Source organism: Podarcis liolepis, assembly GCF_965112155.1.
Source record: "Podarcis liolepis genome assembly, chromosome: 1".
NCBI lineage: Eukaryota > Metazoa > Chordata > Lepidosauria > Squamata > Lacertidae > Podarcis > Podarcis liolepis.
Window position 1 is genome coordinate 69,068,152 of NC_139554.1, and position 26,460 is coordinate 69,094,611.

General features: G+C 40.4%; 1 protein-coding gene across 10 annotated transcripts; it reads right to left on the reverse strand.

The window, feature by feature from the left end:
• ZNF143 (zinc finger protein 143) lies at positions 1 to 25,870 on the reverse strand. Of its 10 annotated transcripts, XM_083477571.1 has the most exons (18): positions 22,551 to 23,886; positions 21,685 to 22,380; positions 19,465 to 19,593; positions 17,927 to 18,045; positions 17,585 to 17,677; positions 16,179 to 16,262; positions 15,875 to 15,955; positions 15,068 to 15,264; positions 13,642 to 13,716; positions 10,986 to 11,105; positions 9,815 to 9,890; positions 9,035 to 9,160; positions 6,108 to 6,287; positions 4,287 to 4,514; positions 2,884 to 3,032; positions 1,953 to 2,114; positions 1,249 to 1,395; positions 1 to 749 (listed from the first exon to the last, which is right to left on the reverse strand). In XM_083477571.1, the coding sequence occupies exons 4-18, from the start codon at positions 18,036 to 18,038 to the stop codon at positions 666 to 668; spliced, it is 1,914 nt and encodes a 637-aa protein (XP_083333697.1). In that variant the 5' UTR covers positions 18,039 to 18,045; positions 19,465 to 19,593; positions 21,685 to 22,380; positions 22,551 to 23,886; the 3' UTR covers positions 1 to 665. The 10 variants fall into 10 exon arrangements, with proteins under 10 accessions (XP_083333697.1, XP_083333691.1, XP_083333690.1 ...); XM_083477565.1 differs by lacking the exons at positions 21,685 to 22,380; positions 22,551 to 23,886 and adding an exon at positions 23,930 to 25,870 and having other exon boundaries at positions 15,875 to 15,961; XM_083477564.1 differs by lacking the exons at positions 19,465 to 19,593; positions 21,685 to 22,380; positions 22,551 to 23,886 and adding exons at positions 20,428 to 20,474; positions 23,930 to 25,870.
• Between the last annotated feature and the right edge of the window lie 590 nt (positions 25,871 to 26,460).

Genomic DNA, 26,460 nt, shown 5'->3' on the forward strand with positions numbered 1-26,460 from the left:
TTATATTTACATCCCTTTAATATTGAACAACAAAGCTTCTCTTTGTACATAATCCAATCCAAATGTATTATAATTAGCACTTCCAGCATGAACAGTCTTTATTTACAATCTGTGAGTTGGGATGGGAAAGCTAAAGAAGATGAATCTTCAGATTGTGTATGAAACACACTTCAAAATGTATTATTTACAAAGGTCTCAAAATTCAGAACTCTTCTGTATGTGAGAAACATTTAAAATTGTTCCGCTTCCAAATGATTTTTGAAATGATTACTGTTGTTACAGTTTAAACTCATGAAATCTTCAGCAATGCCTTCATTGTTTTTGAGTGACTTCAAAACTCATCCCAGTATTTCTATAGTAGCTGCTGCTTCCCTGTAATCTGGTTTGAAATCTGATGTAAGTATAAGCAAGAAAAATTAACATAAAATCCTAATTCTGTTGTCCTGGGCAGAGAAAGAGTCTAAGAGGTGGACATCATATATTCCCAAGGTTCATGTACAGAGACATTATACACATGAAATGTTCTTCACTCTTGCGTAAGGTGTGTGCAGAGTATTAGTAAGCAAGAATATGTCAAACTTTTTATAGATTTCAGCTGGCGTGGACCTTTGTTGATTGAAAATAAAATGTAAATAAGTCTATTGTTCCTTTAGCCATATTAGGAGTTAATCATCCATTCCTGGTGTTTCACCTTGTTGTATTCTGGAAGCTATTCTAATGGCTTCTTCCAAAGATTGCTGCTCTCCAAGCTGAAATAAACAAAATGTTGTACTGAAATACATTTTCTGCTGCAAATTAAAAACATTTTTTTTAAAAAAATACTATACTGTGTGAGCTAGTTTTCTGTGGGGAAGTAGTGCATGCAGCTAAATTGAGCAGGTTTTAACCTCTGTTCATCAGCTCATCAGGATTCAATGTAAATCTCTCCCTGAAAAACAGGGTGGGGGTTGCAATGAAACCCCAGGCTAAAACAGATCCCCCCTCCTTTAGTGTGGTGCTTTGAAGTCCTGATTCTGGGATTGCAAAGTGCTAATTCACCTGACATCACAATGATTTCACTGTGACATCAGGTGACTGACAGACAGGCAGCCCCACCTACCAGTTAAATTTGGCTGGGAAGGCCAATCCTGATAAGGATCTGGATGATGCAAAAAAGGTTCCCCGCCTCTGCCGTAGATTGTAAAGCATAGGGACAAAATAAATAAATCTGTATTAAAAATAACTATCTGAAGTTTATTCCATACTTACCTGCACTGCAATTTGTGTTCCATTGGATGTTGCCAGCAATGTAACAGGTCTAGAATCTGCAGTTACTAAATGATGCCCATGTTGCTGATGTCCAATTTCTGGTGAAGCACTATGGAATGCTGCTAAATCTTGAGCCACAATGGCAACCTTTGAAATAAAAATACAAAATTTGCTAAACATTGGAATATAAAAAACAATTACTCCTTTAAATGCTCTCTTGCAAAGTGCCTCTCATTCTTAATATTCTTTAAGAAGTAGATCGGGCATTACACTTACTTCTGTAAAACAAGAAAATATTTAATTAAAAAAAAGAAGTAGTAGTAGATCAGGCTTATCTGACAATTGCTTAAAAAACCCTGTATCTGTGGCATGATTTAATCATACATGGACAAACTGAACAAGCTCCAGTTAAGCCTTGGGCTCCACCCCCCTACCTTAAGGGCCTGGAGGAGGACTTCTGCTGAGTTTTGTTTCACTAATACAATCCGGGCTTAGTGTTATGTTCAAACCAAAGATCCTGACTTAAAATGAACTTTGGCTAGTTTAATGAAGTTGGCTTATAATGAGGCTGAGCATGTTTATTTGCTTGGGTTCATTAAAGTTTGTCCATGTAATGCTAAGTAGCATTTCACTGAGTACTTAATACTTAGTAGACTTTCCATATATACAAATACATCCTTACATATATTTAGTAGCAATATTACCTGCTGCCCTTCAGTGCCCTCTGCTGTGACCATTGCAACGGAATGTGTTCCCGCAGAAGAAATAACTGCATCATGGGCAGGGACTGTGATTGTGGTGCCATCTTGTGTTACCATAGTGATAGTATTCCCAATGGCCTGCATGTCAGCCTGAGATATGTTAACCTTAAATAAAACATAATTGTTGAATTAAATGGAAAGAATTATATTTGAGTTACAGACCTTAATCATACAGTATTGTGCATTTTTAGCAAGCAAGATGTTAACCTGTCCAGGTAGCATTGAAGATAAACACCACCAAGTTTAAACAAGCTAAGTAGAAGTTAAAGCATTAAAAAATAAATAAAAAATTCAAGCTTCCATAGTAACTTTAAACTTTAAATTCTCTACATCATATTGTTCAATGACCATACTACGTTTTTTCTATTACAATGGTCCCACGTTTATTTGTTTGCTCAACGTGTCAGATGTTAATTACAAAATTAAAATAAATCTTAACATCTTCTCCCCATTCATAAACTGTCCAAAGGTTAAAGAAGAGGGAAAATGGAAACTAGATTCTTGGGGCATTTTCTGCTGCATCAAAAACAATAGTTTTCTCCCCTTTTCTTCAGTCCTATGTGTTTGATTGGAGCCTGTCCTAATGGTAGAAGTCAATAGGTAGGAACAAAATTTATTTGTGCAACTTGTAACTACTAGAGATTCTCACTCTAGCTTTCTGCCAGACAATGTCAGTAATTAGTGCTTACGATATTACTACATCAGAATTAGTTGTATGCCTGACGCTTTAAAATAGAACCAACATAATACCAATTGAGTTTTATGTAGGTATTTTAATATTTGTAAGCATAATCAAATGGGGTGACTAAATGGAAAGATCTCCACTTTTGAAAGCCATTTTGTAGGGATAGCATTAATATGCTAAAATACTCACATGCTGAGTTCCATCTTGGGAAATAAGGGCCACTTGCTGACCCAGTCCTGTTTGAGTCACTGTAGCAACCTGTGCAGAAACGACATCCTCTCCTTCTACACCTGTTACATAAGTTATCTGAGATCCTTTGAGAACATCTTCACCTTGACCTGTTTAATTAAAAAAAAGATGGGCTTAGTTCATATGCAATCTACAGTAAAAATGAAATGAAGAATTATGCCAGCTATCCTTCGTGATTTGCATTCATATCATGTTTGCATAGGTTATAATCTAAAAGAAAGACTGTGATTTAGCTTTAGTTAAATATTAATCTTTGCCTGCCAGAACTGGGATACAACGATCATCAATGGTCCATTCAAAGAATTATTCATTAACTAACACACTTTCCTTCCAAGGAAAAAGAGAGGCTCCATTGTGTAACAAGTGATGAAACAGTGTAGTATCTAAAGAAATGTTTAACCCCAGCTAAATATAAACTTTCATCCTAATCTCCTTTTTTGTATGTAGTAATTAGGAATCCCAGAGTTTACTTAAAAGGGCTTAAATTGTATTGTATCAGCAATGGGGCAAGGAGCCAGAGAAATGAAAGTCCCTTCCACCAGTCCAATGAGCTTGAAGACAAACCTTACAGACAAAACCAGCAAGCAGGGGTGGCTCATAATGGAGAAAAAAGGGCAGCTTTAACTATGGTGGGAAGCAAGAGGTAGGCTCTACCCAAGATCTATATTGGGACCAACGTTATTTCATGTATTAATAAATTACCTGGAGTGAGGGTTGAGTAGTGAAATGGTTAAGCTTTTAGATTAATCAAGACCAAAATTATTCCAGGTGGTGAAAACCCAAGCAGATTTAAGAACTCCAAAAACTCTCTCAAAACTGGATGAATCAGCAACTAAGTGACAATTTATGTTGCTAACAAAGTAACAAACATCAAGACAACAAGAATATTGATGGGGCTGAACTGGCAGTGACTTTTCCTAAAAGAGATCTTGGGGTTGTGGTGGACAGCGCCATGTAACCGTCAGTTTAGTATATTGCATTAATGGCTTGTGTAACGAGGCACAGCAGAATAGCCACACACCCATTACCGGATTTGAAACATGGGGCATTCAAAATAGAAGGCCACACAGGTCAAAGAATCTGCATCACAAGGACAAAAAGAAACACAATATGATCTAAAACCAGTTTGGTGGAAGCAGGCACTGCTTTGGAAGTACTAAATTGTCTACCACTTCATACCTCACCCAACAAACAAACAAACAAACCCTCGCTGCTAAGTACAAGTAAAGTTTTTTTTTTTAATTCCTTAGTTTCAGTGCTTTAGTTCCTCCTCTGGTTAAGATGTAAGAAGTCTTTGAAAGGTGTAATAGTTTAGGTTGCTAAAATGAGATATAGTCACATACCTGGAGGTGGCTCAAAAAATGCTTCTTGCTCCTCCTCTATTGGCTCTGTGTCATTGTGTGCTGTCCGCTTGTGCATCGCAAGCGTGGAAATCTGCTTGTACGTTTTCCCACAGTGATTACAGTTATATGGTTTGGAATGTGTATGTACGACATGATGTTTATATAAACTGGAATACTCTGTAAAACGTTTATCACAGCCAGGGACTGTACATACATACGGCTTCTCCCCTAGACAGAAAGATGACAAAAGTAGTAAGGAAAACAGAATAAGAGAAAAACAACTACCAGACTTTTAGAAGACATCTGAAGGCAGCCCTGTTTAGGGAAGCTTTTAGTGTTTAATAGACTATTGTATTTTAATATTCTGTTGGAAACTGCCCAGAGTGGCTGGGAAAACGCAGCCAGATGGGCGGGGTATAAATAATAAAATTATTATCATCACCATCTAACCTTGCTTTCCTACACTCCGGCTACTCTGTATCTTCTTTCCTAACCTTCTGTTTGCCTTACCACACTACAGGATCAGAAAAGGACAGCCAATGGCAAACAGCACCCCTTAGATCACAGTAACTCAGCCAATGGCAGCCGGAAGCAGCTTTCTTACAGCCTCGCCCCTTCTATACAATCAGGCAGCTGGACTATTCATTATCAGAGATGCTTTCTCTGTTACAAAATATCCTTAGCACATGACAATGCATCTAATTGCCAAACACTGTTTTGTTTATTATATCTGCAAGTCTGTTATATGGGATGTGTGCACAATTTAAAATGTTATTGTTCCTTTAACTGAAAAGAACACACACACAAAATAACCTCTGTCTCTACTGCCACCCCCACTCACAATGTTTGAGAAATATAAACATTATTGAATGCCAAATATGTAAAATAATGTACTTGAGCTATGGAATTAGAAGAACAATTGTGGGCTCATCATAACAAGAGATGGGACCAAACTACATGTTATGTTAATCATACAATTTAAAAAGTATGTTTGGTCTCCCTCCCTCTCTATTGACATGTGGGAAGGAGGGTTATTTTTCAGTAAACAGTAGGGTTGTGTGCCAGCTCTGGACAAATCCCAGACCCCAAACTGAATTAGGCCAATCAAGGGTTTGTCCCAAGTTAGTTTAGACAGCTATCAAAAGGGGTGGTGGTGGTTGGGTGACTGCATGTGAAAAGGAGACAAAGGCAGAGACTCTGGTCTGTCCTTCTCCCCCTATCTCCTTATGCCAAACACATGTTTATACAGGGTTTTTTGTATTTTTAAAACTAAATAAACTCAGGGCTATACAAGCCCCTCTCCTGAAATTGGTTTGGGACCTGGTTCAGGGCTGCCCTATGTCTAATCCAAGATGCCAAACTATGTCATGACCTGGACTGGGGCGAGGCATAAACAGTACCTTTGGAGGAAACAGCAACTTTGAATATTTTTGTTGGGAAACCAGTAGGGGGAGCAAAGGATGAAAGCCCCATTCCCACCTGTGTGGCTGAGTTTTCTCAAGAAACGAAGTGGCCAGTGCTAAAGACACCTTTGAAACTGTGTGCTTAACATTACATGTGATTTCAACCTATGTGAATTCTATTGTTTATAAAATTTCTCACCTGTCCTTCACTATAATGTTCCAGGATACGTTACAATATAATCATACAATTAAAAACAATTTATACAATCAAAAATATTCCAAGCAAAAGCAGCACAGTATAGTTTGAACAAAACAGAATAGGTCCCACACAGAATAAATAGATACATTTTCAAAACTATAACTGGAAGAGTTTGTCACATCTAAAATTATTATAAGTAAAATTCTATCTTTCAGATACCTGTATGTATTCTCACATGATTCTTGTAATTAGTTGCACTGGCAAATGCTCTTCCACATCCTGGCTCTGTACAATAATAGGGTCTTTCCCCTGTATGTGTCCTGATGTGAACCTTTCTTATGTTCGATGTTGTGAACGACCTACCACATCCTTCAAAGGGGCACTTGAAAGGTCTTTCACCTAGGAAAACAAAAATAGAAATAGGCTAATCAGTACACTTACTTTAAAGCATCTTACGACTCCCTCACTTCAGTTATATGTAAAAAAATGGTACTAAGTTATATGTTAAAAAATTCATAGTAAGTTTGTTACTAAGCAGCACCTCCAATCTTATCTTCTTTTGTCTATTTTTATTATGAGCTATACGTTTTGGCGGAGATTTAGGTAAATATCTGTTTCTAATGCCTGATTTGTAACTATATTTATACCAAAACATACTTTTTAAACTTGGGGAAGCTTAAGTATGCAGGGTCAGAACCATAAAGAGTTGAAGCAACAGGGGAGGAACTTCAGGGTGTGCTACTGTTTGCTTCTGCATCATTACTCTCATTCGACACGCAAAGGGTAGGAACCCCCTAGAAGCTGCTGAGTGTATGTATTTGCAACAACCCATCAACATCATTATTCAGATTGTGTATGCATAATATATAATTCATAAAAACAATCAAAAGGTAATTTTGGTACTCAACAAAACATTTTAAAAAGGGCAGTTGGGATACCCTCAAGGCAAAACATTTTGTATATATTATGCAACGCAGGGAGCTCTTTAACAAACGCGGGCATTTCTGCCTTTCAGTTTGCTAGTTATTTGGAAACGACATTCTTCAGATACAAACCACAATCCAGAGTGCTAATTCAGGGAGTTTATGGGACTGTGCACCCCCCGACAAATAATCGATTCCCGCCCCCCCCCTTCTGTCACACTCCACCACAATGTCTGAATATCCCCAAGGCTTCAAAAGTGATTTGTCACAGAGTATGAAGAGCTGCTGCTTGAGAAAGAAAAAGTCAAAAAGACCCATTTTGCTAGCTTTAGGGTTCTCTGGATTGTGGCTGGAATTTATGAAGTAAAGTTTTAGTTATTCACCTGTAAGTACACCACTAGACATGTTCAAATGTCTAGTATCAAATTCACCTATGAAGTAACTCTAAAAATAAAAATGCATCTGTTCCCTACTGTTTAACTTACACACAACTATCTTAAATATGGCTATACTGATCAATATTAAAAACCCTTCAATGAATGTTATATTGCTGGCGTACCCTCATGCTGATGTGCTGTATTTTCTCATGTGCTTTTGCTAAGAACTGTCGAATCTCTGTATACTTTCATGCCACAGAGAGAAGCCTAAGAGGGATGGGTGAAAGCACAATTTTTATAATTCAATGTATTACTGAGATATTTATCTAATACCCCATCACTATTATACAACACTGGAAGCTAAAAAACCTTCAAGGGTAACTATTCAGAAAGGTAACTATTAGCTTTTTGGTGAGGGGGGGGGGACACCCTCTGCACATCACTCCTTAGTATGTTTTGTCAGTTTTCTGCCAAACAGATGTATGAGATTTTAAGTGTACATGCTATAGTGTTATGTTGCCATAGCTTCTGTAATCCTTACTTAATGCTGTGTATCAAATTACAGGCAGAAAACAAGTGAAACAGACTTAGATCCGCCCAGCAACACCCTTTCCAGTTTTAAACATAAGGAATGGAACGTCCAGAAGAATGTCACACAACCGGTTTATAAATCCTGCCGTTGATATTTATCACTTTTTTCAGAAAGCAAGTAGCTGGGTTATGGTTACTTTAGAGTAGAGGTGGGGAACCTAGGATTCTCCAAATGTTGTTGGGCTCAAACTCCCACCATCAGTCCCAGTCAGCATGGCCAACCGTCAGGAATGATGGGAGTTGCATTACAACATCTGTAGAGCAGATGGGAGGGGAGGTTGCCTGGGAACATGACGTCACCACAGGAAAAAATGCCCCCTTTTACACAAGGCTTGGGGGAAGAAGGGAGGGGCCAGAACTACATGCAGGGCTGGTTGAGAGAGGTTACAGTGGTACCTCGGGTTAAGAACTTAATTCGTTCCGGAGGTTTGTTCTTAACTTGAAACTGTTCTTAACCTGAGGTACCATTTTAGCTAATGGGGCCTCCCGCTGCCGCCACACAATTTCTGTTCTCATCCTGAAGCAAAGTTCTTAACCTGAGGTACTATTTCTGGGTTAGCGGAGTCTGTAACCTGAAGCGTCTGTAACCCGAGGTACCACTGTATATGCAAAGACTGGCTTCTGCTCTGGACTAAAGCTTGCAACAAGAGACACTCTTGGGATGTAATGTTCTGCACTCCCTCCATCAAAGCTCAGGTATAAATATGTGTAAATAAACTTAAAGATACTACAGTCTCTAGCATGCCTCAATCCAAAGGTACACAAACCCTGGTTAAGTGCAAGGACCTCTGCAATCTCATGCACTGCTCAGCAGAGATTGTATGAATAACTTTGTTCTAGGGTCAGCAAAATAAAGTAAAGTTTTAGATTCAAGAATACATGCCATTTCACACATTACCTTTTTATAGTTACTTATGAGACAGAAAGTTCAGTTGCTGCAAAATGCAGCAGCTAGATTTTTAACCAAAACTATCTATACAGAGCACATTTTGCTAGTGTCAGAACAGCTACAGAAATATCAGTATTTTTGCTCAATATTTTGTGTAAAGAGTAAAGGAGTTGCAATTTCAAAATATTGAAGGCTTCAAAATAGATTGTTAGACCAGTTAAGAGCTCAACAGAGAGCATGCTTACCATGACTGCAGAAGTCAAACTGTGATCAATCAGTTAGATTCCATAAAAACCCTCCATTTTCTATACATGAACTGTTATTATCAGAATAATAGACAATGGCTACAATAAATATGCCATGTACCTGTGTGTGTTCTGATGTGCTTCTGTAGGTCTCCTGAAGTCTTGAAGGACTTAGTACAGTTTTCTTCTGAACACCGATATGGCTTCTCTCCGGTGTGGGTTCGGACATGGCTTTTTAATCCATAACCTTGAAAAATACAGTATAAATAATGTTTTAAAATCTAAGACTATCTGGATGATCATAACCATCTTGTCTCAAATTTTAAACATCTTTAGTTCTACACAGACTTTATTTTCCATTGATCTCCATGTTTTATATCTATTTATTTCACACTAGCAAAATGGAAGACCGTCATAAGTTCTGCTCTTGAGACCTGAAACACTGGCAGCTCTTAAAAACAATGAACCAAACTGAAACACCTGAAGGCAAACTGCTTCAGAATATAAATTTTACTGTAGTATTAATTAGTGGTTAATCATCCCCTTAAAGTCGAATGGCTGTATATCTAGAAAATCTCAAAATCTCTTTTTATGTTGTTTTCCTCTATGAAGACCTGTATCATTGAAATACCTCCTCCTCCTTTTGAATGATAAACTATTTAAAAAGTTAAATGCTTAACCTAGTCTTCATGACACATATTTACCCAATCACAAAACCAATTTTATATCTAAAAGTCCCCAAAATAAGCAGTTATGTCTTCTTAACTAGACATGTGCAATTTCTGCTAGTATTCTTTTCATTCATGCAAAAAGTCATCAGTCAATCTGTAAGAAACCTAGTCACAACTTATCATTTAAAAAAATTAAAGGTGGGGGGCATGAAGGAATCCCATGACCCTACCTGTTGCAAATGCTTTTCCACAACCTGGATGGTCACATTGATATGGTCTGTCTCCCGTGTGTGACCTTTCATGTACCTGTTGAAAAAGGCCAATCATTTCAGGCTGTGATATGTATTTTTCAATATAAGTTTTCACTGCTCCACAACTGGGGCCTTATGAGGCAGTCATCTCAAAGAGTCCTTACAGACATATAATCAGACCACAAAAGCTTTTGATCCAGCAAAGAAATCCTGTTGGTGGGGATGGTGGGTAAGTAACCGTTTGCCGGTTCCCTCCTTCCCCTTGCAATCCCCAGCGCCACCTCCCATAATGCTCCACAGAGCGCCCCAACCCTACGCAACAGTGTGGGAGGTGACACGAGGGGCTGCAGAGGGAAGTAAGAATCAGCAAAAGTCAAAGGGACTTTCCCCGAGTAGAAGTCTGCTCAGGAGACATGAGCAAAGCGTATATTCAATCTTATTTGTACAAAGCGGTGGGAGGCCACAGCAGAAATCTAGTTGGTTATGCCTGACAACAGGAATTAGCTATGCCAGACCTATGTCCCCTGTGCAACTTGGTTGCTATCTGAAAAACACAGAAGTACTGTGTATGTAAGAATGCTTGGAAGGCACTTGGTGGTTTTTAAAAATAGGGACAATCATAACAATGTTGTAGTCAAAATATCTAAAAGGAAAGATAGCTCCCTCTGCCCCCAAATCAAGAAAACATCTTCCTTTACAGAATTAGCAAAAAAGCTCTATGCCTTAAATATACATTGTGAGGCACCAGGTTTAAAATATTCACATTATTTTGTTTGCAAGTTACCAGCTGAAGGAGCAAACAAAATCAGAAGCTCTATCACGACACACAACTCCTTTAAAACTATCAGCAATTCAACATTCTCCCGTTTGGACCACAGCCCCATTACCCAGAGAAGCTAGAGACATAAAGAGTCTCAGTCAGAAACACAGATACAAGTACACAATTATTGTGCTTTACAGAATCATCTGTCAAATAAGGTCACCAATGGAGAAAACAATGAAAACTGTGTCACTTAACATGTCAGTGGTATAAGTGGTATTAAGGACACAAATTCAGATTGCAACCTGGCCAACTGATATACAATTGCATGACTTTATGGCCAGCATTATATTGCCAAAAAACAAGCTTTGATACTATTTCAGTGAATACCTTAAGATGATGAGCAGTGGTGTACAGTTTTCCACATCCATCATAGTCGCACCGAAAAGCCTTGTCTCCACTTGACTGTGATTTACTTGTTACTCTTGTACTATGGCTTTGCAAGACAATCTAAGAGGAAAGAAATGACATCATGAACATTTCAGACATATATTGAAACATAAAACTTTCTATGAAATGTGGATATCTGTGTTTCCCATGTGATTTAATTGCTAAATGCTAAAATAATTAGCTTTGTATAGGGGTGCACTGCTATGAGTTCCCTGAAATGTTGAAAAAAATCCCAGGAATTATATTAAAAGATCTGTAACATGGCATATCACCATGTAACATGGAATATCTCTTCAGGGAAATTTGCTTATAACCATACTATAAATCCTTTGTCAATTTAACTCATGTCCCTACATTCTTCTCTCAAGCAATGTTGAGATAGTGTGAGGGCTAAGATTAACATAAGAACATAACATCAGATAAGCCTACTGGATGAGGCCAATTGCCCATCTAGTCCAGCTTCCTGTTTTCACAGTGGCCACACAAGATGCCTGTAGGAAACTCTGAAGCAGCCCCAGAACACAAGAGCCCTCTTCCCTCCTGTGGTTTCCAGCAACTGGTATTTAGAAGCATCACACAACTGTATTGACAACTGTATCCAAGGCTTCTCTGTTGCACCACCCTGGAGTTGACACAGCAAACACCCAGTGGCGTAGCGTGGGTTGTCAGCACCCGGGGCAAGGCAAGTAATTTGTGCCCCCTAACCCGTGGATTTGCGCCCCCTAACCCTAACCCCCAGATGTTGCGCCCGGTGCGGCCGGGCCCCCCTGCACCCCCCACGCTACGCCACTGGCAACACCCCCACCCAAAGACCCCATTTCAGCCCTGATCAGGGTCTGGCAGGATCTGTTGTATACAGCAGATCATCCCCTGGCAGGGTAAGAATTGATCTGAAAAGAGATTGTCTGATTTGTATTTCTTCTGTTGTGAAATGGTACCAGGTGGCTATGGCCAGAAGATTGGGGTATAAATAAAAACCTTGCATATTCTTACATTCTATATTTAGATTTGTTTTTAACTGTCAAGAGAATGTGTGTTTGCTTGACTACAAATATATCGGTACCTTTCTTTCATAGAAACAGAATTATTTCCAAAGAGAGAAAGAGCACATCCAGGTGTGCATCTAATAATGGAAGTATAGGGTACTGCTGTTATAAGCAAGGTAATTATTGTAATTACTCATAACTTATAATACTTCAAACACTTTCACCTACTTTAATTAATTAACACTCATTTAGTTTCCTCACTACTTAGTTTTGACATAACTTTGGCAATGAAACTTCTCTCTCCAAATAAATACCTCTTCAGAACAATCCTATGCTGATTTATTTGAAAGTAAATTCCACAAACAGGGTAATGATAACCCCCAAGCCACAGTGCTAGAGAGGGTTAGGATGAGGCAGAATTGTCTCTCTGAAAGGCTCCATTGGTGGTGGTGCTCAGCCATTGTGGAGATCCCCATTATGCCTGCTGAAAGCCCAGCAGAATAGCCACCCTGGCCCACCTTCTGTGCTGGCCAGCTCAAACTGTACTAAACCCAGCATTTCAGATTAAGTTGATAATATATCAAAAGGCACAAAAGTGAAAAGTTAAACTAGTGGGGCCCAATCTACCCCTATACAGTGGTGCCCCGCAAGACGAATGCCTCGCAAGACGGAAAACTCGCTAGACAAAAGAGTTTTCCGTTTTGGACGTGCTTCGCAAAACGAATTTCCTATGGGCTTGCTTCGCAAGACGACAATGTCTTGCGAGTTCCTGCTGGTCTCCCCCCCCCCTTTTCTAAGCCGCTAATCCGCTTATCAGCTGATCCGATCAGCAGATAAGCCGCTAAAAGCCGCTAATAGTGCTAATCCGCTAATCTGTCAATGGGCTTGCTTCGCAAGATGAAAAAACTGCTAGACGAAGAGAATCACAGAACGGATTCTTTTCGTCTTGAGAGGCACCACTGTAGATTTTGTGTTAGACAAAGCTTTTGGAATGTGATACCAAAGCAAATTATTTTTAATGTTAAACTGGAGTCATTTTGAAATTTAATCATATTTTTTATTTCCAGTTAGCACTTTAAAGGGGTTCAGTGGACCCCAATAGCAGATTTATAGTGTAAAAAAAAGATGTTGAAGGTTAGAGGTGCAGGAAGCCCATCTTATTTTGCATATGCCCAACTTATTCATAAACTAACTGGATGGAGACCCCTTTTTATGAGCAGCCCTCCTGCACACAGAAGGGGCCTCAATCCAGTTAGCAGCTTCCCCACACATTGCAGATTAACCCATTCACTGTGGTCCCCCTATGCTGGAGAGGCTTTTCAAGAAGAAGAGGGAACAGGAAAACGTAACCTGATGCCAATTCCCTTCCACCAATGCTTCTCAATATCCAAATGATTAAAACCCCTCTAGTTAGGTGGATTTTATTCTCTGCAAGATAGTTCAGGAGGCAGATGACTCTGGGAGGAATATACTTGACAGCATAGCCAATCTAAAATGCATTTCTTAGATACAGAAACAGAAACATTCAAAATGAAATAAGGCAACTTATGAATAATAATAATATTTATACCACAACCATCAATTCAGTTCAATTATATCATGATACATACCTGCATTTTTTTATCTTGTTCATTGTCTCCTATCATCCCAGTACTACTAACATTGTCACTTCCTTCAATAGACACCTAAAATAAAGAAAAAGCAGAAATATATTTTGAAATAAAGCTATGGGATGCCGGGCACCATTTTGAATTAAAATGGTGAAGCGAGACATCACTTGGGCCTCCTCTCAAGATATTGTTGCCAAACTTGGCACAAGGATTCCCAGGCTGGAACTCATGGCTTTCATCTGTCTGGATGCCAGGGGCCATTTTAAATCAAGACAGTGGATTGAACTGTGACTCCATCCATTTTTTGGCACAAATTTCACCACCACTCAAGATATCGTTGCCAAACTTGGCATGATGATTCCTGAGGTAGGGATAGTAGCCTTGTTGAAGCTTTGACAAGATGGTGGACCAGAATGTGACTCTGGCATGACTTTCACCTGATTTTTGGTGTGATGGGTCCAAACTCCCAAATTACACTATCAATTTTAACAAGACAAAAAATATTGTGTTTTTTTTTTTTTAAATCCTGGGTATTGCCAGGAAATCCCCACTAGTGGTCAAGGATTAGAATTACTTCCTCCTAAATGCAGTACCTCCTACTTTTCACTTTGCCTCACATGCTGCACTACTACTCAACAGTCACTAAATTAGATTTTATTACTTTCACTCAAATACCTTCTTCACTTTTAACAGATTGTGTTACTTTTCTTCAGCATCTAGATAAAGGTCTGTCATCAACATCCATCTCTCACTAGCTTCAAAGGAATCTACCGTATTTTTCGCCCTATAGGATGCACTTTTTCCCCTCCAAAAATGAAGGAGAAATGTGTGTGCGTCCTATGGGGCGAATGCAGGCTTTCGCTGAAGCCTGGAGAGCGAGAGAGGTCGGTGCGCACCGACCCCTCTCGCTCTCCAGGCTTCAGGAAGCTATCCGCAAGCCGTGGGAGAGCTGCGCAACTTCGCGCAGCTCTCCCATGGCTAGCGGAGAGCTTGCCTGCACCCAGAAGCTTGGGGCACGCTGAGCTCAGCACGCCCCAGGCTTCCGGCTTCACGCAGCTCTCCCAAGGCTTGCGGATAGCAGCCTGTTCTGGGGGCTGGGGAAGCTCGGGCTTCCCCCGCCCCAGCCCCGCACCTGGGGGGGGGGGAATAATATTTTTTTTCTTTATTCCCCCCCCCCCCAAAAAAACCTAGGTGCGTCCTATGGGCCGGTGCGTCCTATGGGGCGAAAAATACGGTAATACTTTCTTCTGCCTTTAATCATCTCTCCTACTGTCTACTCTTTGACTACAGCCAACCTGCCTTTTGCTTTGCTTTGAATTAATCTGATTCTCATCCCATCCAGTTAGTAAACATTTAGTTTGATTATATGTTCTATTAAATTTCACAAAGCAAATACCATACAATATTAGGTGTCCTTCAAATATACCTTTGCTGCATACTGTTCCAAAGCAGAGATGGTATCTGGATCAATAGTAGCATCTCCCGTATGAAGGCCTGCCACTGTGCCATCAGCCTGAATGGCTAAGATAGTATCTGATTGTGGAACCTGCACTGTATGGTGAATATAAGCAGTGGTACCATCTTCTAGCTGTACAGCTTGCAGGGCACTCTGGTCATAACTGTCTGAGAAATTATTTAAAGACAAGAGACAATTGTAATTAAATTGTGTATAAACTGTTGAAATGTCATCAGCCCAGTCCTGTGGAACACCCTGCCACCAATGATTCAATGGGCACCTTGTACGCCAACTTTTAAATACCTGCTGAAACCTTTTCTGTTCCACCAGGCCTATGCAGGAAATTAAGAGTATATTCCTCATAATTATCTACTGATGCTTGTTTTTAATTCTTTTGCTTTTAACTTGCTTTTAATTTTTTATGATTTTACTGCATGGTTTTATATTGTAAACTGCTGTGATATATTTCTATGATACAGCAGTATATATTTAGACTAACCAACCAATCAACCAACCAACCAATAAAGAACATATAGACCACATTTTTGTGTGTATTTCTTTCAAAGGATGGACATGGTTAATCAAGTAATACTGTTTTGAAACGTCCCTTCACTTGTATGGAGCAAAAGGTTTGAATATTGAAGCAGCTGACAATTTACTATATAATGTTTAAGACAATGACAAAAAATGATTCAGTTATTTGTTTATTGTTAGTTGGCAACAATGTGGAGTTGGAAATTAAGCATAATAGAAATGACTATTCCAAATGCATTTTACCTTTTGAAGTGTGATGAATGAAAGCTGTAGTTCCATCCTCAAGCTGAACTGCCTGTCCATCTTCTAAACGAAGACTATCTCCTGTATCAGGAAAATAAAATTTCACTTCAATTACTTAATGCATTTATGATTTGCAAGACCAATTTTAACATTTTATCACCATTAGAAAATAAATTTGCTAAAAAGAGTAAACTTCAAAAAATAACAATATTTTAATTTTAAAGTTACAATTAAATCATTTATTATATTGCACTCTGTCATTAAGTCAACAGCTTTAAACTTGTATTCACTGTAATATACTTACTACTTTTAGACATGGGAACATGTTGAACGTAGGCAGCTGAGCCATCTTCTAGCTGAATCACCTGACCGTCCATTAATTTGCCATCTGGAATATATGCACATTAAAAATTCAAGTGACTATAACCTCAATCAAGAAAGAGTGAGCCACATGCAGAAGCAATTTTCTTTTTCTTTTATTTACATTTTATAACAAACAAATTTATATAAAACAATCAACACATTCCAAAGGTCACAGCTGAAGTAGCATCTTATACAATTCAAGCAGGACAGACCTGCCCCTTAAAATACCATGGTACATTTTTACACATCTGCATCATTTCTAGGTCTTGCTTGCGGCAAACCCCTCTCATGATCCTTAGCATCCCACAGTATGTGCTAGTATTCCAGTATTTCTTGCACTATAAAAGATCCTTGTATGGCTCACCTGCACCATAAAAAGCTTTTCCTGAACACACCAGATAATAATGACTGGTGCCTTGTTTCAGGGAATGAAACATGTTCCGAGTTTGAGTTTTGGAGCAGGGTGATAAGGTCCATTTACTATCTTGAATACAGGATCAGTATCCTACAATGCAACACTGTATGCATCCACTCAGAAGTATATTCCATGAAGTTCAAGGAAACTGACTTCCATGTAGGTGTGCACAGAAGTGTAGCCCGTCATTCTAAAGGTATGTACGTTAAGCACTTGTTTTCTACTTATTTAAAATGATTAAACAGTGAGTCCAGAGATATTTGCTTATGGAGACTTTTCTCTCTCATGCCTGTTAAGACATGGAGCAGGCATTAAGAGTCATCTGCGACCACGAGCACAGTTACAAGGGTGCTGTGTCTTCAGTGTTAACAACTAATGTATTAAATGTATTCTGTATTAAAAAATGAGTAGAATCCAGCTGTGCCCCTCTGATCACCGGAAGGAGTTTTGACTAGTGGACACCTTGTGTTTTTATATTGTAAACTGCCCTATGATCTTCAGATGAAGGGCAGTACATGTATAGAAATTTAATAAACAATAACAAAACTGCAAAAAGAAGGGAGGCAATTCCCCTTTCTCCTGTAGCTCCCCTGAATATCCATTCAAGTGGGATGGGGTACCTCCAGAACAGCTTGAAATATGGCACGGGGGACTGCAGGAGGAAGGCTGAATTGGCAAAAACTCCCCCCCCCATTAGCACAGCTGTCTGCTGGATTAAAAAGCCCTTCCCATGAGAACAAGTGCGCCAGTTGGATTTCACCTTTGGACAAAAAAATGTGTGATCTTCTGTTCAAGCCTGTATTGATATTTACATAGAAACACAATTCAACTTTGTAAGGTGATCTTGGTATGAAATGGCAAACATCTATGATATTATTTGGTTTTCGATTAAACAGCTAGTTGGTTGTAGCAATTTTAAACTCGAAATATACCTTTAGAGTTATGTTGAATGTAGGCTGTGGACCCATCTGAGAGCGTAACTGCTTGTAAGCTTACTCCTTCCATGTTGTCTAAGTTGTCTCCATCTAACAACAACAAAATTCTCAGCATTACTTGATGTTCATAACACATATTTGTCCACAATGTAACGACTGTTTAATGCATAAACTATGGAAAATAAATTTTAGGGTCAAGGAAAAATGGTTCAGGCATTTGCTATAGGTTCCAATTATCTTATGTGATGCATTTCAAAACCCAAAATGTCATAGTATGCTTTATAAATTCATCAAGATAGCCACACTGATTGCCACTGGGATATTAATCCAATTACTCACCTTGCACAGCTACAGCCTCTGTTAAACAGAGTGTTACATGCTGAGCCTCCATCCCCCCTCCTGAAAATTCTGTCATTCCCTGAGAGTCTCGATTTATCTGGGCTAATAACATTGTCTACCTAAAGGGAAAAGAAAGAGAAATTTTAAAATATTAACAATGGATTCAAGACACTCAGAATTTGTTTTAATAGTATTCCTCACACCAAGTAATATTTCTGATGAATTTTTCATTGGAAAACATACCGTTTTGCCAGTTCTTATAATTACAGTGCATACTGTTAGGGAGAGCATGCAGAAACTTCAAACCACAATCCTTGCTATATTGTAAGGATGTTGTTACAATACTCACAAAAGGTCTCACAAAAGTATAGTCCTGGTTGTTGTTTTTAACTTCTAGTACTCAAAGAATGTTTTGAAGGTTCAGAGTGTAATGAGTAAATTAACAGAATATTTTGATAATTTTTTGTGCCGGTATAACTCAGTCTAAGATTCAGTGCTGTCTTCTACTATGGTAACAATCTATGGCAATGGACACTTTGGGAGCTTCAAGGAGCACCTCAGCTGCTCCAAAGCTACCGCCATTTCAGGGTGTCCAGCACCACCACCTTGGCACCTACCGCCATTGCTGCTGCACCTCTCTCTCTCTCTCAAACACACACACAACCCCTCCCTTACCATCCCCGCTTTTCTGAGCCACTCAAGTGCTTCCTCTACTTGGAAGACAGCTGCAGGTGCAACTAGAGGTATGGAACCTTTTTACACCAGTGGGCACATTTCAAATTTTCAATGTGTCATATAAGCCAGTCACAAAATGGCTGTGAGTATGACATGTGTAGTGTAAAACATTAGAGAGAGTATGCTCATTGCTGCTCCCCCCCCCCCCCCCGCTTACCAGGGAAGTCAACTATGTTCTGCCCGTTCTGATTATTTTTTTTACCCCCACAGAATGAGGCTGTTGTTTAAAAACAGCATGCTCCAGTATCAGGAAAGATATGAAAGGTGGACACACCACACTTTCTCTAACACATGCACACACAGCGTTCATGTGCACTCACCATAAACATGCAACCGGGCACAAATGCCTCTGTCTCTCTCACACACTTGCACCCCACACCTACATCTACCTCTCTCTCACATACAGAAACCACACATACTTCTAGCAAATCCCATACTTGCCACATTTAACAAATATGGCTATTCTCATTGTTCCTTCTTCTGCCGTCTTTTTTTTAACCCTTCAAGGGGCAAAAGAAGCGCATCCACACCAGGTCAACATGGCTAGCAAGCAACATAGCTGAGCAAAGCCCTGTTGATCTCCACCCCCACCCCCCGCGGAATAAAAATCACACCATGCAGCGAAGGAGCCACATGCACCATCTCCACATGGCCGGTAGGTGACAAAGCTAAGCAATGACAGACACCCTCATTTGCCTGTGCTTGTGCAGAGGAAGCCTCACGCAACCACAGACAACTACAAATATATATATATAGAGAGAGGGGGGGGCTTTTCTTTATTTATGCTACCCATCTTCAATTACTTTTGTTTGGATGAGTGCGCAAAGGAAGTGCATTTTTCCTTTCCCAATCTCTGCAGAGATAGAACATGCTGCTCCTGGCTCTCTGATGTGTATGTGGTGCAGTATATTGCCAGCTTTAACCTTAGAAACCTGAAATAATATAACGTAGTATCACTAGTGTACCAGGAAGTCTTTAATGCCGCCATACAGTGTCCTTGCTAGAGTGATCAGATCACAAAATAATTAACCTCATTTGAAATCTAATATAATAATGATGCACATAACAGAGTGCCAATGTGAATATTTGTATATGACATTGAAGTATGGTTCAGATTTCTTAAAGAATATAATAAAGCCAGCTATCTCTAATATGTCCTTGGTGACTTAACAGAACAAATATTAGTAAACATTGCTATTCCCCTTTGGAACAGACAATTATTTCACTTTTGAAACTGATATCCAGAGGCACTGTACCTTAATAAAGAAAATCCTGCTATGATTTTGAAGGCTTGGGACAGAATCCACAGAAGCAGGAGTGGAGTTCTGCTAGAACAGCGTGCCCTTATCTTTTTTTCTCCTCGCCTATGCATGCCTCCAAAATCTCCTCCAGAGTCCTTGAACCTTCTTGGCAGATTTGAAGGCACAGAGGGCTGAAGGAGAGGCACGTGAAGACCAGCTGCATGAGCAGAACAGGTCGGTGTTCTCCTTGCACAGAAACGTATATTATTCTTAACATGGTTGAGAATTACGTGTTTGCTTTTTAACACAAAAGCATTTTCCTAAGTTAATAGGCTAAGCGTAGTGACTTGCCTTAGGTCACCTTCTAACTTCGTGGCAGATTTCTGTAATCGTTTCCCACATTCCACAAAAGACAAACTAGAGAATAGTGGTAGTTGAATCTGGCCCAATGATGCAGAAATTGGGGTTTATTTGTGTAAGATTTTGAGAGCCAGAAAGGGTGTGGGTGATGGGCATGCTGCTTACCTTTCTGCATGCTGAATGTACATTACTGGGGCTCTGCTGAAGAGAAGCTGTGGGCAAGGAAAGGGTTCTGCGCTCATTATTATTATGCCCTTTGCCTATAAAATCAGAAACCTCCCAACTTCCCCATTCTACACAATTGGGGTGCTTCCATTTTTCAACACATGTAACTGCTACCATAACATCCAGTTTGACTTTTGAGCTCAGGAACATATCACTTTTATCAGGACAATGGAAAAATTTGTGTATATTAGAGAACTGCTTCAATTCAGATGCTGACTTACTGATAGTTGACAGGGCATCCCTCTATTCAACAAGACTAATACAAGCAATCTGTCATATCAGCCTCATTTTAATAAATATTATTAGGAAAATGAAGAATAAATGAAAGTTCGGTTTTAGAAACAACTTCAGAGTCTAAAGGCAAGTTCAGAGACTATTTAATGAATATATGTGCGAACCACCCTGAGATCTACAGATGGATGGTATACAAATATAATAAAGAAGTAAATAAGCAAGGGGTCATATAAACAGATTGCCTTGTATGTTTTGTATATATCCATGACTGTTGGAAGTGATATGTCTTCAAAACAGAGTTTGTTTGTTTTTCCTGGAGATGCCAATTGTGAATAGCTGGGGAGAAAACAAACTGTGTGGTATGAACAAACTTCTTGACATACTCCCATAACAAAGTAGTAAAACAATTTAATTTTTACTTTGTGGTGCCTTGTCATCAGTTTTCGCATGCAGGGTTTGTACCCTTCTGAAGAACTGGTATCATGAAAGTTGTGCTTTACAGAGTTATAGAGAAGTTGCTCAACAGTTAAGAGTGCCACTTAAGCTTCGCCATGATTCAAGAATGCACTTAACCTACTTATTTTAATTATAGTAAACTATTTAATTTCCCATTCTAGTGTATAAATATAAGTGAAATATTTCTCTAATAATCTTATTATGGAATTAATCTATGTGAAATACAGACTTCTCAAAGCATAATTTAGGCTTAGAAAACTCATGTGGTGCTTAAGAGTATATGGTTGTATGTTGCCCACCCTTGGTTTACACCCAGCTGCGGTGATACTTTTTGAGGATATCAGCATGCCTCTCCTCTGCCAACTATTAGAAAATGCATTAGCACTTTTTAAATGGACTGGAAATATTGGTGTAAAATATGCCATATCATTCTTTCTAAAAATCTGAATTTGTATTATGATCACATTTGAACAATTTAAATCTGAAACCATAAGGAGGAAAACTCACCCATGAAAGCAAGTCTTCGTAAGGCTGTGCCCAGAACATTCTATAGTTTAGAGATACGTGAAGACTGGTGCCTCAGCTCATCCACTCTCTCCTCCTGTCTGCCATCTAGGGCAAGGCAACGCCTTGCTATTCTCTCTTTGCAAAAAGAGCTTGAATTTGATGTTCTTTTAATTTTGTGCCTTTTTATGCAACCATGCAGGCCAACAGAAAAAGGTGCCTAGTGGAAACAGCACCACATTTTGGCTGCAAGTGAAGAACTGAGCATACTAGATTGCTCTCGATTCCTCCTTTGCAGCCATGGCTTGAAATTTTCCCACTTGCCATCATATTATACCAGACACAAGGTAGATGTAGTTCACCCGAAGTGTTATCACAAGCAAAATCTGGCAGCATGGTAGGTCTAATCAGGCCTATGGGCTGGAGGTTCCCCACCACTGGTTTAGTACAATGTGGATGAGGCCACATTAGGCCTTGAGCTCATGTGTTCCCATGTAGACAGAACACATCAAATTAAGTTTTGCTTTTACAAATTCTCAGCCAAGTATTCAGTATGAAACAGTGGTCCTAATTTCTAAATAAGCCAACTACAAACCATTGGTTATGGAGTTGGGTTAACTAGCCATTGATAATAATCAATTTTAAACCAGAACCCCTGGTTTGAATGTAGCACTAACCCAAGATTCTTTGAAAGTAAAACTACCGTATTTTTCGCTCTATAACACGCACCCGACCATAACACGCACATAGTTTTTAGAGGAGGAAAATCCGTAGGCATGCCACCCGTAGGCATTCCCTCCATAACACGCACAGACATTTCCCCTTACTTTTTAGGAGGAAAAAAGTGAGTGTTATGGTGCAAAAAATACGGTAAATTCGGTGAGAGTAGAGGGTTTGTGTATTTGGGCTCATGAAGGCTTGTCAATGTACTGCTAAACAATGGTTGTGCCTTAAGTGCAAACTGGGTCACTCTAACAGATATGGGAACTTTCTTCTAAGTTCTTATGCTGGTTCTTGATCCTTTGTAATTAGCATCCTTTAGTTCTCTTGTCCTTCTTATGTTTTATTGCTAAACAGCATGTATGTTAAGTTTCAAATACTATTACGTTGTCCTTTAAGTCTCTCAAGTGACATTTGTTAAAGTTATACCTATGCCACAGCATGCCTCCATAAACTTAAAATTTCTATTGAAATCATGAAAGTGAGTCTCTAAACCCCATTCACTTGGGACCTGCTTCCTAGCAAACATGTGCATGACTAGGTTGCACATTTTTCTTGGATGCTGGCCAAACAATGTGCAGTGTGGAAGAAAATCCTGCCTGCCCTCAACATTTAGTCTTGTTGTAACTGAATTTTAACCACAGAACCAAATGAGGATTTAAAAAACCCGGGCCTGTAGTAGACAGGCACCACTTTAGAGGAGGCATTTCTTTCCATAGCAGGGAATGCCTCTTCTCAGAGGGTCTCTGTCCTAATCCACGCATGCATAGCACAAAACAAATAAGCTACTCTGCTTTCTTTGGAACCTGCCACCCTTAAATCTGCATTTATTTGCTTGTTAGCCAACCCAAACTCGCATGTTATTTAACCGGTCGCTAACCGATTGAAAAGCGATCGATTAAGGCTGCTATCCTAAACATGCTTCCTTCGGTTATATGCTAGCGGGTTCCAACCACCCCCGTGTTTGCACTGCGCGTGTGAATCGGCCCCCGCAGAACGAAGGGCTTTATAGGGACAGCAGCCACATCTGCTTGATGCTGGAGGAGGCAAGGAGGGGGCCGCACGAGGCGCCTCCCGCGCAGCTACGCAGATGCTGTGGGAAGACGAGCCCGGTCCAGTGACGCAGCCGCCAAAAGGAGCCCCCCCCCCACAGCCCACGCCCCGCGAAAGTGGCCTGAGCGCCCCCGTGGCCCGAGTTTATTGTTTCATGTGAGAACTCTCTCCCTCCTCGGGGACAAAAGCATCGCGGGAGAAAAGAGCGGGAAGCACCGAGGCCTAGAAGGCGGGAATATGGAGGAAGAGGGAGGCGGGGGAGAAAGCGCGGGCGGCGGCAGCGACGCCTCGGCTTTTATTATTATTGTGAGCCGCGATACGAACGCGGGCTGCCCCCTTTCCCCTCACTTTCCCCTGCATACAACGCCGCCGCAGGGGGACTAAGGCAGGCCGAACCCAAGAGTGAAGCGTCCCAGCCGGAGATGGCGGCGGTTAGAATAAGGCACACTGGGTAAAAACACATTTATATACGAACCTCGCCGAGAAATTTTCCAACAATTCCTCCGTCCGACCACCATGCACCAGGACAGGAAACGGCCGTCTCAGCGCCCGCCCGCCTACTCCAGCGCCGCCCAGAGCCGTGCGGGCGGGCCCCGCCACCAGCACTTGTATAAGGCTCCATTGGACAGGCTGCGGCAGAAAATACCGCCCACGGCCACGATTGGGCCACTGACCTACAGGTTTCATTGTCTATTGGCTGTTGCCGGATAAGCCCGCCTCCGCGCCACATTGACTCTCCTCTATGCTGGGTTTGGGGCCTCTGGAGGCGCCATTTTGTATCACGTCGCACGAGGCGCTAGTGTGTCTGCGAGGGAAAGAAGGACGGGCGCCATTTTCCCCTTTTGTTAGCAAAGCGGGAGGATGCGCTCGGAGAGAGGATATCGGCTGGCCTTCGAAAATGTCCCGTCCCCCCTCCCCCGGCGGTAGTGGTTTTCAAGGGAACCCCCCCTGGTTAGGCAGATTCTAACACGGGGAAGGCGAGTGAGGAAGAGACTGGGGTGTTACGGCTTTTGAGCGGCCAACGCCGTCTTTCGCCCTCGGTGGTGATGGCAGTCGTGGGGGGTAGGCTAGTCTTTGCTTTTTCATCCCGAGAAAGGCTGTGTTATGGCCACCGGGGGTGGGAATTGAACGGTCCTAAGAAGTCCTTTAATCCCCTCCCACCCTGTAAATCGACATCATGCATATTGATGTTCTATTTAGCTGGAGCCATTTCGTATGTAGATAAAACTTCTTAACAGCATGGACGACTTCCCACGTTACAGACAACGTAGCAGGGGCCTGCTTTGCAAGATGCATCGGAATCCTGTAATATAAGGCAACTTGGCTGCCCCCGCGCCAAATCCATCTCCTATCCTGGCCAAGCGTCACTTTAGAAGGGAAGAGGTATCTCTTTAAGCGGCTGTCGCACCTTCACAGTTCACAGAGGGGGCAATTTTCCACCATTGCAGTTCTGTCTTGCACAAGCAGACATTCCAGGAAAGATTTATAACTCACATCTTCTTACAAAACGCTCAAGCCAGCATCTTATGGTTCCCTCTCCTGGTATTACCTCAGAATAATCCTGTGGTGTAGATTAGGCTGGGGAAAAATAGTGATTGGACCAAAATCACTCAGCAAAATTTATTCCCCAATTTCAGATTGTAAAACAATGTTTCAATTGTGACTACAGCCAATACTACCAAGATTAAACATTCTATAAAATTAGAAAGGAAACTGCCATAGCTACTTTATATCTTGCTTTAGGAGCCATCACATGCTATTTTGGACACAAAGCATGCATTTGTGAAGGGCCACCTTCATTAATGAAGAAAGGACACCAAGGCAGAGAAATTTGGTAAAACAAGTGTCAGAACAACCAAAGAATATCCATATATTTGTGAAGTGGGATCATGGTGCTACTTACATTACAAAAAAATAATAAATCCCTATGCATCCTTACCATCTGGGTGGAAATAACTAGACTGCAAAGAGCCCTGTGGCAGTTCAAAGATGTTCAGGTTAATTGTTGCTGAGTCAGTGGGCTGTGATGAAATGGTCATAGCAGCTGTATAGTTTCTACTACCGCATATTGAGAGCATCTTCATGCACTGCTGCTGTAGCATGCGTTTTCCCATACATGATGTTTGGCAGTTGAAACCAAGAGGATGGGGTTTGTCACATAGGTCTTTTAATATGAAAAAGCTCCAAAATGTTTGCACCCACACTTTGGAACTCCCTGCTTATTAAAATCAGGCAGGTACCTCCACTGTGCTTTCTCAGTGCATTTTTGATTAGACTAGCCTAGGATGTTGAGGTGTTTTGTTTTTAGCTTATTGCTTATCTTTTATTTTTAAATGTTTTACTGGTACTTTTATTGTTTTTGTAAACCACTGAGATTTTTCACAAGCAGTATAAAGTTTTATGAAATAAAGGCGTAGAAAACTTGGCATTACTATCGTGTACTGAGTTATAAGCAAATAATTAAGCTGAAGTTTGCATGTATTATGAATAGGTGTGTGTGTCAATTTGAACTTACTCTATAGTTTATTACTGTAGATCATGGCAGAGGAAAGTTGACATAACTTAAATATGACATGAGATTCCCCATTATGAACCTTCCTTGACCCTAGTACCAGCCTTACCACAAAAACATCCTGAAGGCATTCCGGAAATGTATTTAGTTCCCTACACCTTGTAAGGGTCCACACATGTGAAAAAAAGTTGGGAGAAGTGCAGAGAGAAGAAATACTATGGTGCATCTGTACCAGTGCAATAAAATATACCTCCTGTATTGGCCTCTACAGCAGGTGCTGTATCTCTCCAACCTTTTGATTTTACTCCCAAAGGCACACTCCATTGGCATCCCTCTGTCTTAAGAACACTTATTTCATATAATAAAACAAGCTTTCTTTATTCCTTTGGTGTAAGAACTTCTCATGGGCATAAGGTTAAGGGTAAAATATTCATAAATGGAGGCATGTTATAACTCCAGCAAAAGATCCCAAACTTCTTTGATGGTGTATGTAT

Coding starts and splice junctions, on each gene's coding strand:
- ZNF143 (XM_083477563.1), bottom strand. CDS start 18,038: ATGTTATTAGCCCAGATAAATCGAGACTCTCAGGGAATGACAGAATTT. Junction 13,717..15,067: donor TGGAACAGTATGCAGCAAAG/GTATATTTGAAG, acceptor TCTTTATTTTAG/GTGTCTATTGAAGGAAGTGA. Junction 3,033..4,286: donor ATTTTTTGAGCCACCTCCAG/GTATGTGACTAT, acceptor TTAATTAAACAG/GTCAAGGTGAAGATGTTCTC.